Consider the following 16,387-nt stretch of genomic DNA (forward strand, 5'->3'; position numbering starts at 1 on the left):
GGAAACACGAAGGCTTCCAACTGTAAAATAAAGCCTATAAATGAATTTCTGGAGCTATACAAGCAGAAGGAGCTTGTTTTATCTGAAGACTTTGACAGAGTTTTTTTTCCGCTGCAGCGCTGCTTGGCTCTCTGTCTGCTGGGGGGGGGCAGTTCAGCACAAACAGTGGCTGGATTTTAGAAAAACTCCTGATAGCAGGGCAGAGTGTGACGGCGCTGACAGAACACTGTGGTGCGGCGTCACTGTTCCATTGTCTGGGGAAGAACCCTGTGTTATCATGTTTTCTGATTGTCCGCCATGCGGGGAAAAGGCAGGAAAAACCGAAGACGCTTTCCTCGCAGGGTGCCGAGAAGAATTGAAATGTTTAAACCAAAAAAAAAAAAAAATATGCCACTTGTCCGGTTGGACAACGATTTAGAGCTACTGCTTGTCCGATCACATTTTACACTTGCTCCCGGACAATCGGGCAAGCGTTAATGTCGATGGTAGATTTGTAATACTTAGATTGTTAATGGCTTGGTTAAAACAGTTGCATTTCCATTCCTTCTTATGAGTATCAGTAAAATTATGTTATAGATTTAACATCTCATCATAATCTTTTAGGTGAGCTGTGCTGACGCAGCGTCACAGTGTTTTCAAATAGACTGCACAGTGTTCACGATGCCAGAGATTTTGAACATTTCAAAATTTTCTTTGTGCGCTTGTATGCAGCTGTGCAGTTTACGAATTTACTCTCTGGCATGCCATTGCATGCCAGTGCAGGGATCAAATTTCTGCAAGTGTCAAGGTACCTTAAGTACACCTCTGTACAGCCCACATACAGCCTCATTAGTGGAGCTGATAACTGTAACAATCGTTCATTTCTGGAAACAAGCACCAAAATTGGCACACATACTCCTTAGACATTACTCTTTTGTAAAAGCATGTTAGCCACCTAAATTTTTAATAGGCAGCCAGGTAGGGGTCAACTGAAGAATTACACAGGGGTCAAAATTTACAAATGCTCCAGTGACATTGAAAACTATTACCACATTATTGTCTGATCACAAAGAGTCCCAAAAATGTATAGTTTGGACTATCTGTGACTGATGTTATGGATGTATGGGGTAAAAAACAGCAAGAATGGTGACAAAGGTCAATATCATTTGTACAGGAGTCAAAAGTTAAAGTTGCTCCATTTTGGTACAAAGGTTGCAAGTTATTGGTTGTGCTAATAGGATTAATAAATGGAATAGTTTGCATCATGTGTCATCCTGAGTTATCGTGTTACAGGGTAACATATGTCACATGTCATAGAATCCAATGGATGTTGACCTTATTTGACCTTTACTTTGGAGACCAAACATTCAACACAGTCAAAACTATTCCATTTATTAATCCTATCAGCATAACCAATACTTTGCACCACTTTTACCAAAATTGCAGCAACTTTAACTTTTCCCCTGTACAAACTGAAATTGACCTTTGTCACCATTCTTACTGTTTTTACCCATAACATTCAGTCACAGATAGTCCAAACTATACCTTTTTGGAATCTCTGTGATCAGACAAATAATGTAGTATAGTTTTCAACATGATTGGAGCATTTGCAAATTTTGACCCCTGTGTAATTCTTCAACTGACCCCTACCTGACTATTGAAGATTTAGGTGGCTAACGTGCTTTTACAAAAGTGTAATGTATAAGAAGTATTTGCACCAAATTTGGTGCTTGTTTCATCATTTGAAAGATTCCTCTAAATATTCTGTTATCTGCTTCACTACATGAGAAAAATCTACTTATGCTCCCAATTTTCTTTAGGAATACAAACTTCCTACAGGCACTGCACTAGTATTGTTATATTAAGAATACATTTGCGTACATGTCAACCTATACGGATTTTCCATAAATTATATGGATTTTTCCAAGTTTCAGAGTCATACGAACGTACAAATAAAATTGGATATTCAGGGTTTGGTCTGCAGCAGGTCTGTAATCAACCGTTTCTGCAGCGCAATTCCACTTTGAAGCGTGAACCAATGAAACAATGCTTCAATCCACTAGCTCGTTGGTTCTTTGATTCGCTGCTCTTCAGAAACGGCAAGTCCGCTTCCTCACCCCTGTCAAAGCCATTAAAATATCGTGAGTCACTTTTGTGTGAATTAAAGTCACTAACTGGGACTCTTGTTGCAGTCAAGAAACCGTTCCGTTGGCACAGCTCCAAACGCTGCGCGGCTCTCTGCAGAGACAGAGTCTGGTCGGAATTAATAACTTCAAAACGAATTGCTGCTTTAAATAAAATGACATCTCTTTAAAACGTTGTATTACAGACAAAAAACTACAATTGACTAAAACTTTTTTTCTTCCTAAAATGAGACGTATGGAAAGTCATTCATGCCAATAATGTCTGAAAGGAAATTATTTTTGACAAAAACTACAGATTTGTTTATTCCTATTTATGTTCAGAGATCAAGGATCCACCATGTAGAGTTTATTATGTCCAAAGTTTAAGGATCCAGTGACCAATTTCAATAAAATGTTCAATTTCAATTTAATCGGCTTATAAAGCGCCAAATCACAACAAAAGCCGTCTCAAGGCGCCTCACATAGAACAGTTCAACATAAAAAAATTAAAATAATAAATAAAATTAAAAAATTCAAATACATAATTAAAATAGGCTTTAAGTCTTGACTTAAAAATGTCCACGGACTCCGACTGTCTCAAGGTCGCAGGAAGACCGTTCCACAGAGTGGGTGCGCGATAAGAAAAGCTCTTGACCTGCTGACATAGAAAACCTGTAAAGCCTACTTTTACTTGTAGTACACAAAAAATTCACAAGAGGTATCGATAAGGAATTGGATCGATAATGGTGTTGATATCGATCTTATTGATACTCATCCCTAATAAACACAGGTGAAGTCGAGGATCATCGACATGCTAGTCTGCAACATCGGCACTGGCGAGGTGATTTGTGATACACTTGATGTTCTGAAGTATGTTTTTTTCTTTATTATATCAATTTATTTTTCATTTTATTAATGTATTCCATTAGTGACACACAGTTCTTGTTTCTGTAAAAAATAACTAAATTTGTCACATTCAGTTCTATAAAATTCAGCTTGACACATGAATACTAGATCTCTATTGTTTGAAATTCAACTGTGGAGGAAAAACTAATGATCCTGACTTTAATGTCATTGTGGCAACTCATAATATGTGGACAAAAACCCAGTTATGTGATACTGCTATGCGGTTGTGGTGCAATTTGGAGGTTATAAGGATTTTTTAATAATAATAATAATTTATTAGACACCCAAGCATAACAGAAATTCACTCATATGACCAAACTCATAACAGAAAAGTGAAAAACAAAAAGAGATATAAGAAAATAAATCAAATACATGGTGCCTAAAGGTGTAGGCAGAAGCAACACTTATCCATGCCTACCCTCCTGTATAAAATCATCAGGCATATATGTCTGTTCATAGACATTTATACCCAACACAATCTGAACACAGCAGCACCTAGTTACAGATCAAAGAAGTCAAATATTTCTCCAGACAACTCACAAAAAAAATAAAGAAAAAAAAAATAAACGAAGGTTCCAGTACAACAGCCTCTACATATAACACAACTCAACCCTATTAATCTAATACATATCTACCAAATACCATTTGTTTGTATAAATGTTTGAACTGGTTAATATCTGGACAAGTTTCTCTGGTAAATTATTCAATTTTTTTGGGCCACAAATGGAAAAAAAAAGCACCTCCTAGTCGTCCTAGCGCCCGCATTTTTAAAATAAAACGTACCCCTTAAATTATACATTCCTTCTCTCAGCGTAAAATATTCTTGAATTCTGAGAGGTAATTGTTTAATTCTTGCTTTATGCATCAACTCAACAGTCTTAAATGTAATCATAAAGTTTTAATATCTTTGATTTAATAAATAACGGATTGGTATGATCCCGAAACCCATAATTATGAATTATTCTTAATGCTCTTTTTTGAAGGATAAATAATGATTGTAGAGTAGTTTTATAGTTATTACCCAAAACTTCCGCACAGTATGTCAAATAAGGTGCAATCAATGTACAATACAAAGTATGTAGTGATTTACCATCTAAAATGTACTTTACCTTATTCAGTATTGCAATACTTTTAGAAACTTTCTTTTGAATATGATGAATGAGCTTTCCAGTTAATTTTATCATCAATAATCACACCTAAAAACTTATTTCCTTGACACAATATAGATTTACCCCAAGTATATTTAACTGTATTTGTAGTACATCCAATTTATAATTTCCAAATAACATCATTTTGGTTTTTGACCAATTTAATGACAATTTGTTCATGTCAAACCAACTCTTCAGCTTTATCATTTCGACTCTCAAATCAAACAATAATCGCTGCAAATTCTCTCCAGAACAAAACAGGTTTGTGTCATCAGCAAAGAGAACTGCTTTAAACACATTGGAAACTTTACATAAATCATTAATATATAAAATAAATAATTTAGGTCCCAGCACAGAGCCCTGGGGAACCCCACAAACAATGTCCAGATATGTAGAACTGCAGTCCCCGATTTTAACAAACTGCTTCCGGTTTTGCAATAACTTTTAATCCAGTTCAGAGCCACTCCTCTAATCCCATAAAGTTCCAACTTTTTAAATAATATGTTATGACTGATTGTATCAAAAGCCTTTTTTAAGTCAACAAATAGACCTATTACGAATTCCCTTTGGTCCACTTGTTTATTAATCTCTTCGACTGCAAAGCCAAAGCTGTGGACCTTTTCGCTCTGAACCCATATTGACTGTCATCAAGCAAGTTGTGAAGTTCAATAAATCTATCCAGTCTGTTATTGGAAAGTTTTTCCAGTATCTTAGAGAATTGTGACAATATAGACACAGACCTGTAGTTAGTAAAAAGATGTTTGTCACCAGATGTAAATAAAGGTATCACCTTTGCCACTTTCATACCATTTGGAAATTCCCGTTTGAAATGATTTATTAAATATATATGCTAATGGTTTAACAATTTCTGGAATTACCTGCTTTACTAAAGCCATATGTATATCATTATGATCAGTTGACTTTTTACTTTTACATGTGCTATCATAATAATTTCTCTCTCATCAACTGGGCCAAGAAACATAGTATATGGATTTCTCTCAATTAATTGCTGGTTTTCCCATGTAGTATGTGGAATGTCAGCTGCTAAATCTGGCCCAACCTTAACAAAAAATTTATTAAAACTGTTCACGTCTTATTCATCTTTATTGTTACAAGTAAAATAAGATGGGTAATTCTTTGATTTGGGTTTATTTCTTAAAATACTATTCAGTATTTTCCATGTTTCCTTTATATTATTTTGATTATCATTTAGAATTTTGCCATAGTATGATTTTTTACAATTCTGCATAATGGTTGTTAATTTATTTTTATAGCACTTATATTTAATCTCAGCCTCTCTTGATTTACTTCTGATGAACTCTCTGTATAACAGATTTTTCTTCTTACATGCCCTTTGCAGTCCCTTTGTTATCCATGGATGGTCATTATACTTGCTATTTAAACTGCAATGTAGAACTGGACAGTTTTTGTTATATACATCAAGAAATATCTTTTCAAATTTAACATATGCTAAATTAGCATCATTCTCCGTATAAATGGAATTCCAATCCTGCAGACATAAATCATTTTTTAGGGCGATAATAGCTTCTTCAGATTGCAACTGCTTTCAATATTGTATTTTCTCCTTCCATTTAGTATTCAAATTCAGCTCTGTTACTATAAAAATTGGTAAGTGGTCACTGATATCACTTTGTGTTGATTTTATGGATTTTCTCACAAGGTTATACAGGTGGACCCTCAAAGGGGTTGACATGTGCAAAGTTTAGTAATTTATTATAATGCATTATTTTATGTGTATCATACTGTTAAATTAAGACTATATAAATAGGCAAAATGTTGTAATTTTAAGACATCTTATTTTCAACATTTCACGTTTGCTTATTTTGCTCACAGAATCTGGTAAGACTGCTTGTTTCGGGAATCTGGCAACACTATGGAAAAGTCTGTTCTTCCTTTGATGCTGCGAACACGAACACACACACTGTTTAACTAAACGCAGATGATGTTTGTTCACAGGCGCTGGCGGGGAGAAAGTTACATTTATAAGGAATTAAATGCGTTCCCGGCGCTCTGTGGTCACGGACTTGTCACGTTCGGCCTCTTGTCCTGTTAGCATGTTAGCTACGTCCGTTAGCTAAACTGCGGCGGCCAAACAGCGGCCCAATGGGGCACAAACCTCCCGAAAAGACAAGTACTCGTTCGGTTAATGTTCAGTCGGTGAAACAACGCATTTAAAGTGTTAAACGGGACAGAATGTGGACAGTTTCTGGGCTGTTCCGTGTGGATTTGTTGGGTTTACTTGGACGGTTCTAACGGTCGTAAATATGTTGCTGTTGACAACAAGGCGCCTCCTGGGAAGAGCAGAAACCGTTTATCATCCCTTCAAGAGGATTTGCGGAAACTATCGTCCCTTTGCTGTGGCGAGGACAGAGACTGCGGGTCCTGGTGGACATGGACGGGCGTCCTGGCAGACTTCGAAGGAGGGTTCTTGAAGAAGTACCGGAGCAGGTTCCCTCAGGAACCTTACATCCGCCTGGAGGACAGAAGAGGGTTCTGGGTGTCGAGCCAGTACGGGCAACTGAGAGCAGATTTATGTGTAAGTGACTCCCAAGAACCGCCCCTATCGGTTATTTGCAGCCTGGCATTCAATTAATCCACGTGACGTGACCACGCCCACTTCTGTACCCGCACGTGGTCAATGTGCGTTTCCACAGGAGAAAGCCATCAGTATCTGGGAGTCCAAGGACTTCTTCATGGAGCTGGATCCGATGCCAGGAGGCGTGCAGGCGGTCAGAGCCATGGCAACGATGGATAAGTACAGACGCTTTTAGCTGGTTTGACACGTAAACTGACCTGGATGCTGCAGATATGTAAGATTATTTGGCTTTGCAGATATTACAGGCAAATCAAATCCATTTTATTTATATAGCGCCAAATCACAACAAACAGTTGCCCCAAGGTGCTTTATATTGTAAGGCAAGGCCATACAATAATTACGGAAAACCCCAATGGTCAAAACGACCCCCTGTGAGCAAGCACTTGGCAACAGTGGGAAGGAAGAAACTTCCCTTTTTAACAGGAAGAAACCCTCCAGCAGAACCAGGCTCAGGGAGGGGCAGTCGTTCTGCTGGGACTGGTTGGGGCTGAGGGAATGAGAACCAGGAAAAAAGACATGCTGTGGAGGGAGCAGAGATCGATCCACTAATGATTAAATGCAGAGTGGTGCATACAGAGCAAAAAGAGAAAGAACACTCAGTGATCATGGGAACCCCAGCAGTCTACGTCTCATAGCAGCCATAACTAAGGGATGGTTCAGGGTCACCTGATCCAGCCCCTAACTATGAGCTTAGCAAAAAGGAAAGTTTAAGCCTAATCTTAAAAGAGAGAGGGTGTCTTCTCCCTGATCTGAATTGGAGCTGGTTCCACAGGAGAGGAGCCTGAAAGCTGAAGGCTCTGCCTCTGCCGGCAGTTATTAATGATTGGATGCAGGCAGATCATTAACCAGCAGCAGGTAAAGCTGACTGTAAACGCATCCGTGCGCCCCTCAGCCTGCAAATCTGCAGGACAGATTTCACACAGTGGGTGTGACATTACTGTATTTGAAGTATTTCTCACTGCAGAAGTGCTTAAAAAGTGCAGATGCTGTTCATATCACAACCTGATATATTGGAAAAGTATTCACCCCCTTTGGTGTTTTCCCTTTGCATTACAACCTGTAATTTAATAGGATTTTTATTTGGATTTTATGCCACAGATTTGCACAAAATAGTCCAAATTGATGAAGTGAAATGACAAAATGTACAAACCATGTAATGTTTATATTTCTTCCTCTGGGTGGAAGGGTTTCCACTGCCCACCCTGCACTATGCTGACCCAACATGATCTCGTACGGTGCTGCGTCACAGGTCCACTGTTGTGTTGCTGTTAATATGCCTGTCACGACACACCAGCCTGACAGAGCCAAGAAATATTTGTCCGTGTTTTTGAAATTTCCTACTGTGGTCTTGTTGTTTCCTGTTGTTTTTGCAGCATTGATGTCTTTATTTGCACCAGCCCGATAAAACATTACAAACACTGCCCGTATGAGAAGGTAAGCTTTGCTCATCAGCAGTCACAAGTGTTCCTTTTGGAAATTTCACTGTTTTCATGTACGTTTGTGAGGGCATGCTGGGCCGTTCTTCTTACGTGGCTTTCAAAGGCTGGTTTGAGCGCTTGATTTTATTAGCAATTTGTTGAAACTTTGTACTGCAGTTTGGGGTTTGACATGCAGTTCAAAAGCAAATGCACTGGATGAACAGGCATCCCCACAGGAACACATCGTGTGTTTGTGTTCCAGTACGCCTGGTGGAGAAACATTTGGGTCATGACTTTCTGGAGCAGGTCATCCTGACCAGAGACAAGACCCTGATTAGTGGAGACATCCTCATCGACGACAAGCCTGACATCTTGGGTGAGTAACGTGTCTGTGTGTGTTTGTCCCGGCGGTCTTGTCACAGTGACAGAAATACTTGCTCCACTCTATAAAATGTAACAAGGAAGCTTAATGTGGTTATTCTCAATAATTTGACCTGCAGGATAACTTTTTTTGTAAGGCACAACCCTGCTCACTGCAGGTTTTCCAACTCCAGTGGCTCCGCCCACTGCTCATTAACTAAGTCAGGTGTTCTCAGCCAATAAAGAGCAGGGAACAAAGGTCATTTTTGCTAAAGGTCATCACCTTGTGAAGGGGCCCTGGCCACTCCCAAACCCTCCCTCACATTTTCTATTTTTGATTTTTTTTTTTTTTTTCCCAACCCATGCTTGATTAATCAGCTGTGGCTGCAGCAGGTACACATGGAAAACCCTTCAGGTCAGGTGACCTTCAGGTGCAAGATGGTGACCCCTGAAGTCAAGTCATCACACAGAGGATGTGAAGTACTGGGGCAGCAACAAAAGCTTCCTAGGGTTTGGTTACACCTGTCATTTACATATTCACCACATCAGGCATGTCTTCTTCTCAGGTGTGGAGTCGAGTCCAACATGGGAGCACGTCCTCTTCACTGCCTGCCACAACAAGCATCTTCCTGTCAGCGCCTCACAGAGGCGCTTGTCGTCTTGGGCTGATGACTGGAGGTCCATCCTTGATAGCAAAAGGCAATGATGGACTGCAGCATCCAGACTTTGTGGCTGCTGTGAGGTTTGGAGGCCATGCATGTAGTGAGTTAAATATTAAGAGATCAATAGTCAGGAAGATGAACATGTGCAACATTTCAGGAAAAGTAGAGGTCAGACATTTAAAACACTTTCCCAATTGGGAAAGGACATTATCTTCTGTAACCACAAGGGGGCACTGCAAGATAGTGTATGAAGTGGGCTTGGAAACCACCTTTTCTGGTTTTGCTGTAACAGTATTTGTAACAAATGAACTGTAAGAGAAAAAGAACAAATGGTACGTCTAAAGAAAAAAGTATATGAGGTCCTAATCTGGTCCGACAGCATTTGTGGTTTGCTTCTGTTAATATGTATTCGAAGTCTCATGATTTGATGTGAATTTAGTTTTTGTGGTGTTTGAGTAGTCCTCTGTGCTGTGGTTTAGTATCACAATGACTCAGTCAGACACTGAAGAATATATTCAGCACAAAAACCTGCAGGCAGAACAGTTTTGTTATTTCACGTTCACAGTAATGTAACGTCGTCGTACTGATTTTGGGGCATTCATCATGCAAATATGCATGCACAAAAAAAACAAAACAAAAACAAACGAACAAACAAAAAAAATCTGAGGTTCCGAAGAGATGACTTATTATTGGTGCTGTTTTTAGTGTAACATTAATCTATGCATCTTCATTCACTTGTGAGTGGTGATACAAGTCAAAGCCTTAGATTTGCACACACATGAATGCATGTTGCTAAAACCACTAGTATTTAATAGATTATGGTGGTAACCATGTGCAACAGTCACTACCAGTGTACAGTCAACAAAAATATGAATGCCAACACTTTAGCTTTTGTTCACATTTTTCCTGTATTTAAAAGATTTGTTGTGTACACATGTAAGGTAGGGGTGCAGGATATTTGAAAAAATTGACATTGCGATTTTTTTTTTTTGCCCATGGTGATATATGAATATCTTGCAGGATATCTTTTCTGTATCCAGAAATGCTGTGGTACATGTGCTAAGCCTCTATGTGGTGCTGTAATGTTTCCACAAAAAACAGAAAAGTAGACTGGAGCACGTGTATAACTGGTGTAAAGTCCCTTTCACACGGGGCCAACGTAGAGTTGCGTATTGCTGAGCTCATGCAACCCTACACCAAGTTTATGCAGCTCTACATGGCAGTATGCTGAAAGACACAAAGGGATGCACGCAAAAATTTTTTTTGCAGACTTTCTGCTTAGAGCACCGGGCGCAGCACTGTACGCAGGACACTATGCTACTGTATGTAACCCTACACTGCACTACTGTACATCAAGCCTCTGCAATTGTACACAACCCTACACCAGTCAGGTGACAAATCTTTTTAGTTATTTTTATCAGTACAGACCTTCATTGCTAGATTTGATTCATCCTACTGGACTCTGCTGATAATGAAGCTTCAAAATCACAGAAGAAGAAGAGGCAGGCCAAGCTTCAATGTCAACTATTGAAAGAAGTGAACCATCGGTGTTCACACATACACGCAATAATCTGCTGCCTTTAACTCCTCATGCACGGATCGCGTGTGATCACCAGCTGTGGCTCCGTCTTCTCTCAGAATTGTGGCACGTTGAATAAAGTCCATTAACTCCTGGAAATAATATATTCTAACTGTTTCCAATGTATCAAATCCATCTGCATGTCCAGACAGTCTGTAAAAGCAGCCAAGCTTCTCCCCTCTGCGCACATTCCTGCCAAGCCCCCCCCCAGCACAATGCAACTCTATGCAGGCCCGGTGTGAAAGGGGTTTAAAACCTATTATAGTACAACAGATAACTGTAAGAATCATTCAAATCACATTACAAGCACCAAAATTTGACTGTGTATACCTTTTGGTACATATTGTAGAAAAATGTTAGCCATTTGAATTTTCAATAGGGAGCCAAGTAGGGGTCAGTTGAAGAACTGCACAGGGTCAAAATTAAAAAATGTTCCAATCATATTGAAAGTGATACCACATTATGTATCTGATGACAAAGAGTCCAAAAAGGTATAGTTTGGACAATCTATAACTGAATGTTCTGGAGTTATGGGGAAAAAAACTGCAAGAATGGTGGACAAGGTCAGTTTCAGTTTGTACAGGGGTCAAAAGTTACTCCAGTTTTGGTAAAACGTGGTGCAAATTATTGGTTGAACTAATAGGATTAACAAATGGAACAGTTTGGTACAATATGTACCAAAAGGTATACACAGTCAAATTTTGGTGCGTGTAACCAGATTTGAGGTTACAGAGGCAGAGCTGTGACATCATTTCAGAAATGCACACATGAAAATCCAGCGTTTTCACATTTATCCACTCTGGGACTGTTATCGAAAACAAGACGAGTGCTGTGGTTTTGTTTTTCTTTCCAGCTGAGAACACGATTGATGCAGCGAGGAAGAACGTGCACGTCATGCACACACACTACCAGGATCGTTTATTTGAGTAAATTCAACATTTTGTTGGTTAGTCATGAAAAGCTAAAATGGATTTTTACTTGGCAATGTCAACGTGCACGCTTAATTTAATTATGCCACATCGCGAGTGTGTGCAACTGCGATAGAACAGTTGCACACATGCACATCGTGATGGCAAAACTCAAATGACATATCGTGCAGCACTACTTCATTGCAAGGCCAAGTTACATCTGTCAAACTGTGTTGAGAACCTTTTTAAAACTGGTACGAGAAAACACCTTTTACTCTGATCATCCATCCATCCATCCGCTGATTAAACACCAGGTTCACGACTGCAGATCACATACAGCCACGCCAGTGCAATATGTAATATTTGTTAAAATTAAGCTAATAATTAAATCAGTCACATATACGGCACACGGTTTTTAAACACTTACTCTTTTTGTTTTGTTGAACGTAACTGGCCTTTGAAAGAATCTGAAAGGTATATAGAAACTATGATAGTTGTGTTTGTATTTTCAAGCTTCCTCAACATGTCACTTTAGATATCTGTGCCTTACCTTTGAAGAACCTATTGTTGTCTCCTTTACAATCTGCACAAATGTTCTGTTCCATCAGTTTCAAGATGAAAAAGGTTAAAAAAAAAAACTCAAGAATGCAAAACCTGCATGCCTTGGAAAAATTCCATTTGTTTGTTTCAGCCCAATCCTGTAGAACGTGTCACTTTGTCTTTCTGATGTGTATGTTGCCAAGAACAGTAAAACTTTCATATAATGGATTCACATGGACCAGTGAATTTTATCCATTATAATTGAAGTCTGCTGTATGTATAAAACGGACAAAATCCACTGTATGTAATGGATTAGTTGCAGTCAGGAGGTGCTGAATGATCTACAGGGAATCCTGAATCGGGTCCTGCCTCATTTAATAACCGGGTCAAAACTTCATCTGAAAGAAAAAAAAAAAAAACACCTTCCTCAAATAAGCGCCACACATTATGTGCATTAAAAGGATAACATTTAGTCGAGTCACTCGTTTTTCTAAGTCCACTGCGGAGTGGTACCTTAAACTCCTAAAGCCTGACTTATGCTTCTCCAGCTTTGTAACTCCGTGGCCACACAATGACGTCGACATGCACAGGACCTTTTAATGTTCTCTATTGCATCGGTGGGTGTCTTAATTTCAGCAGAAATTTCAATTTCAATTTATTTTCATTTAATATAGCGCCAAATCACAAAAGAGTTGCCTCAAGGTACGTCACACAAGTAAGGTCTAACCTTACTAACCTCCAGAGCAACAGTGGTAAGGAAAAACTCTCTCTGAGGAAGAAACCTCAAGCAGACCAGACTCAAAGGGGTGACCCTCTGCTTGGGCCAAAACAGTGGATTTTTTGGATTAATTTGTTCCTCAATGAGATCCACTTCTTTATACAGTCATCAGCCTCCATACTAACAGTATGGTACCTACAATTTCCTCCATGAATTGTGGGTCGTTTGAGCATCTTTTTCTGACTCCCTATTGTAAAGTTCATCATATTTGCTGACTTTTCTGCCAAACATATGTGATCCATGATAGAAATGTAATCGGACTGCAAAAACTTTTAAAATGTGATGGGAGAGGAAGGAGTGAAAACATAAAAGTGACAAATCACAGCCCTTTGTGGTCTCCATCATTTAGCAGTGCACAAGTTCACAACCCCGCAGAGGGCTGTGATCTAAAGCAGTTTGGATTGCCACACCCAGGGATATGTGTGAAAATGAACACCATATTACAGTTCAGGCAGCAAACAGCATTTTGTTAATAATCACCGGCCTTGAATTATGCCCTGCCTCACTTAGGTCCTGGGTCTGAAAATTGTGTGAAAAAATAAACGCCCGATCTTTTAATCACGGAAATACAGTGCCCACTTTCCTCGAATCGGTGAGTGTCAGTGCTGAACTTCATTTTGTACTTCTGTTACTGGGCACATCCAGGCTGCTTTGTCCATAATATGCAAGGGGCATTTCTAGTGGAAATGCATTGCGATATGACAGGACGTTTTGTCCAATGTGACTGAAAATCCGTTATACAAAATCTGTTATATATATGGTGTTTATTACATGGAAAACCATAAAAAAGCACTGGGACTTTTGCTTTTGTCTGTTGAGCATGAATATCTGGTTCATGACGGTTTAGGTGGGTTTTACTGTATACCTCTAAGAAAGTTATTTTTTATAGGTTTTTTTTTCCTTGTTCATTTCACTGTTCATGTACATGTGTGGAAACCCTCAAACACAAGTTTAAATGTATTTTGGATTAATCTGGTGATTTTATGATTTTTGCTTGCTGCTGTTAGTAATTTATGATTCTAGTCTTTGCTGATTTCTCTTGGTGAGACGGTTTAAAGCTGCTGTATTACATCACATTGAAAATGTGTACAGATTAAAAAAAATAAGGAAGGACCCATGAAATGGTGTGCGTCTTTTTTAACGCATAGTCTGACGGAAATTTTTTTTTCATAGAAATCCGCATTCTAATGTTTTACATTTCAATTCAAAATGATAAATCTCACATGAATGAACAAACAAATAGAAAATAAAACACGTCATTTTATCTTTTTTTGGGGGGGGGGGGGTCTGTTCCTGTAATTTCAATGACATTTGATGTTTATTTTTCCTGCTTATTTGGAACATTTGAGTTAAGAACATGATACTATCAAGTTTCTTAAAACACAAACTCAGTTCATGAAAGCACAAATACTTGTGAAATGTTCAGTATTAGTGTTAATTCTAAACAAAAACCTATTTTTGTAAGATTATTACAAACCACTCAATTGATTTTCTTCAAATGTTTGGGTGGGGGGGGGGGGGGGGGTGAGCAGCCTATGGCCCAGGACAGAACCTACAACCCCAGTTCCAATGAAGTTGGGGTGTTGTGTAAAATGTAAATAAAAACAGAATACAATGATTTTCAAATCCTCTTCAACCTATATTCAATTGAATACACCACAAAGACAAGATATTTAATGTTCAAACTGATAAACTTTATTGTTTTTGTGCAAATATTTGCTCATTTTGAAATGGATGCCTGCAACACGTTTCAAAAAAGTTGGGACAGTGGCAACAAAAGACTGGGAAAGTTGATGAATGTTCAAACAACACCTGTTTGGAACATTCCACAGGTGAACAGGTTAATTGGAAACAGGTGAGTGTCATGATTGGGTATAAAAGGAGCATCCCCAAAAGGCTCAGCTGTTCACAAACAAAGATGGGGCAAGGATCACCACTTTGTGAAAAAATAGTCCAACAGTTTAAGAACAATGTTTCTCAACGTTCAGTTGCAAGGAATTTGGGGATTCCATCATCTACAGTCCATAATATAATCAGAAGTTTCAGAGAATCTGGAGAACTTTCTACACATAAGTGGCAAGGCCGAAAACCAACATTGAATGCCCGTGACCTTTGATCCCTCAGGCAGCACTGCATTAAAAACCGACATCATTGTGTAAAGGATCTTAACTGTGTGGGCTCAGGAACACTTCAGAAAACCATTGTCAGTTAACACAGTTCGTCGCTACATCTACAAGTGCAAGTTAAAACTCTACCATGCAAAGTGAAAGTCAAACATCAACAACATCCAGAAACACAGCCGCCTTCTCTGGGCCTGAGCTCATTTGAAATGGACAGACAGAAAGTGGAAAAGTGTGCTGTGGTCTGATGAGTCCACATTTCAAATTGTTTTTGGAAATCATGGACATCGTGTCCTCTGGACAAAAGAGGAAAAAGACCATCCACATTGTTACCAGCACAAAGTTCAAAAGCCAGCATCTGTGATGGTATGGGGGTGTGTTAGTGCCCATGGCATGGACAACTTACACATCTGTGATGGTATGGGGGTGTGTTAGTGCCCATGGCATGGGCAACTTACACATCTGTGATGGTATGGGGGTGTGTTAGTGCCCATGGCATGGACAACTTACACATCTGTGATGGCACCATCAATGCTGAAAGGTACATCCAGGTTTTGGAGCAACACATGCTGCCATCCAAGCATCTTTTTCAGGGACGTCCCTGCTTATTTCAGCAAGACAATGCCAAGCCACATTCTGCACATTACAACAGCGTGGCTTCGTAGTAAAAGAGTGCGGGTACTAGACTGGCCTGCCTGCAGTGCAAAATATAAATATATAAATGCAGTTCATTTACCATTTTCAAGCGGCCAGCGCTTTTTCTCAAACACTGATTTATGAAGAACATTAAGGCCAAATATGATGCTTGTATCACCAAGTGAACAATTCAGACCAAAAGTCATACTTAACTGCTCCACAAAAAAAATCCTCCTTGTCGTGGCTGCAGAAAAGTCTCTCTGTGACACCGCCACTTTGTGCACTAGGCTCTGTCAGATCATGGTTTCTGCGCCAGAGGTTGTCCTTCAGGTTGTTGAGTTGCAGCACCTGGTGTGGCCGGCCGATGTGGGACCGGCACGGTCTCCTACAGGTCCCCCATGGCCACGCCCACCAATGTTATAACTGCAGGCTACTTGATTTGAATATCTCATGGGTCCTAGTTTTTAGAAATATGTGTTTTTCCTGGCCCATGGTCTAAGGGGATGGGTCCAGGAATTTTTGCAGTGTGGTCCATTTTCACGAGTTTATCAAGAGATAATGCACAGATCTTTTTGATGATTTTTTTTTTTCTAGTCAGTTTTTAGGTCAAATT

The 16,387-nt window shown here is 39.3% G+C and overlaps 1 protein-coding gene and 1 long non-coding RNA gene across 2 annotated transcripts in view; both read left to right on the top strand.

Annotated features, from left to right (window-relative positions):
- The window catches only part of LOC117530643, a 17,997-nt gene extending 8,444 nt beyond the window's left edge, over window positions 1-9,553 (top strand). Inside the window, exon 3 of the long non-coding RNA XR_004566410.1 lies at window positions 9,315-9,553. This is a non-coding gene — a long non-coding RNA (uncharacterized LOC117530643). The remainder of the gene's footprint in view (window positions 1-9,314) is intronic.
- On the top strand, window positions 6,320-9,553 carry LOC117530642 (5'(3')-deoxyribonucleotidase, mitochondrial-like). The gene is given in 8 exon segments (XM_034193523.1): window positions 6,320-6,540; window positions 6,542-6,574; window positions 6,576-6,713; window positions 6,832-6,932; window positions 8,147-8,207; window positions 8,454-8,460; window positions 8,463-8,567; window positions 9,118-9,553. Coding segments are annotated over 8 exon segments (684 nt in total). The 5' UTR covers window positions 6,320-6,441; the 3' UTR covers window positions 9,258-9,553.
- Window positions 9,554-16,387: the final 6,834 nt, after the last annotated feature.

The sequence above is a fragment of the Thalassophryne amazonica genome, chromosome 18 (assembly GCF_902500255.1).
Source record: "Thalassophryne amazonica chromosome 18, fThaAma1.1, whole genome shotgun sequence".
Taxonomy (NCBI): Eukaryota; Metazoa; Chordata; class Actinopteri; order Batrachoidiformes; family Batrachoididae; genus Thalassophryne; species Thalassophryne amazonica.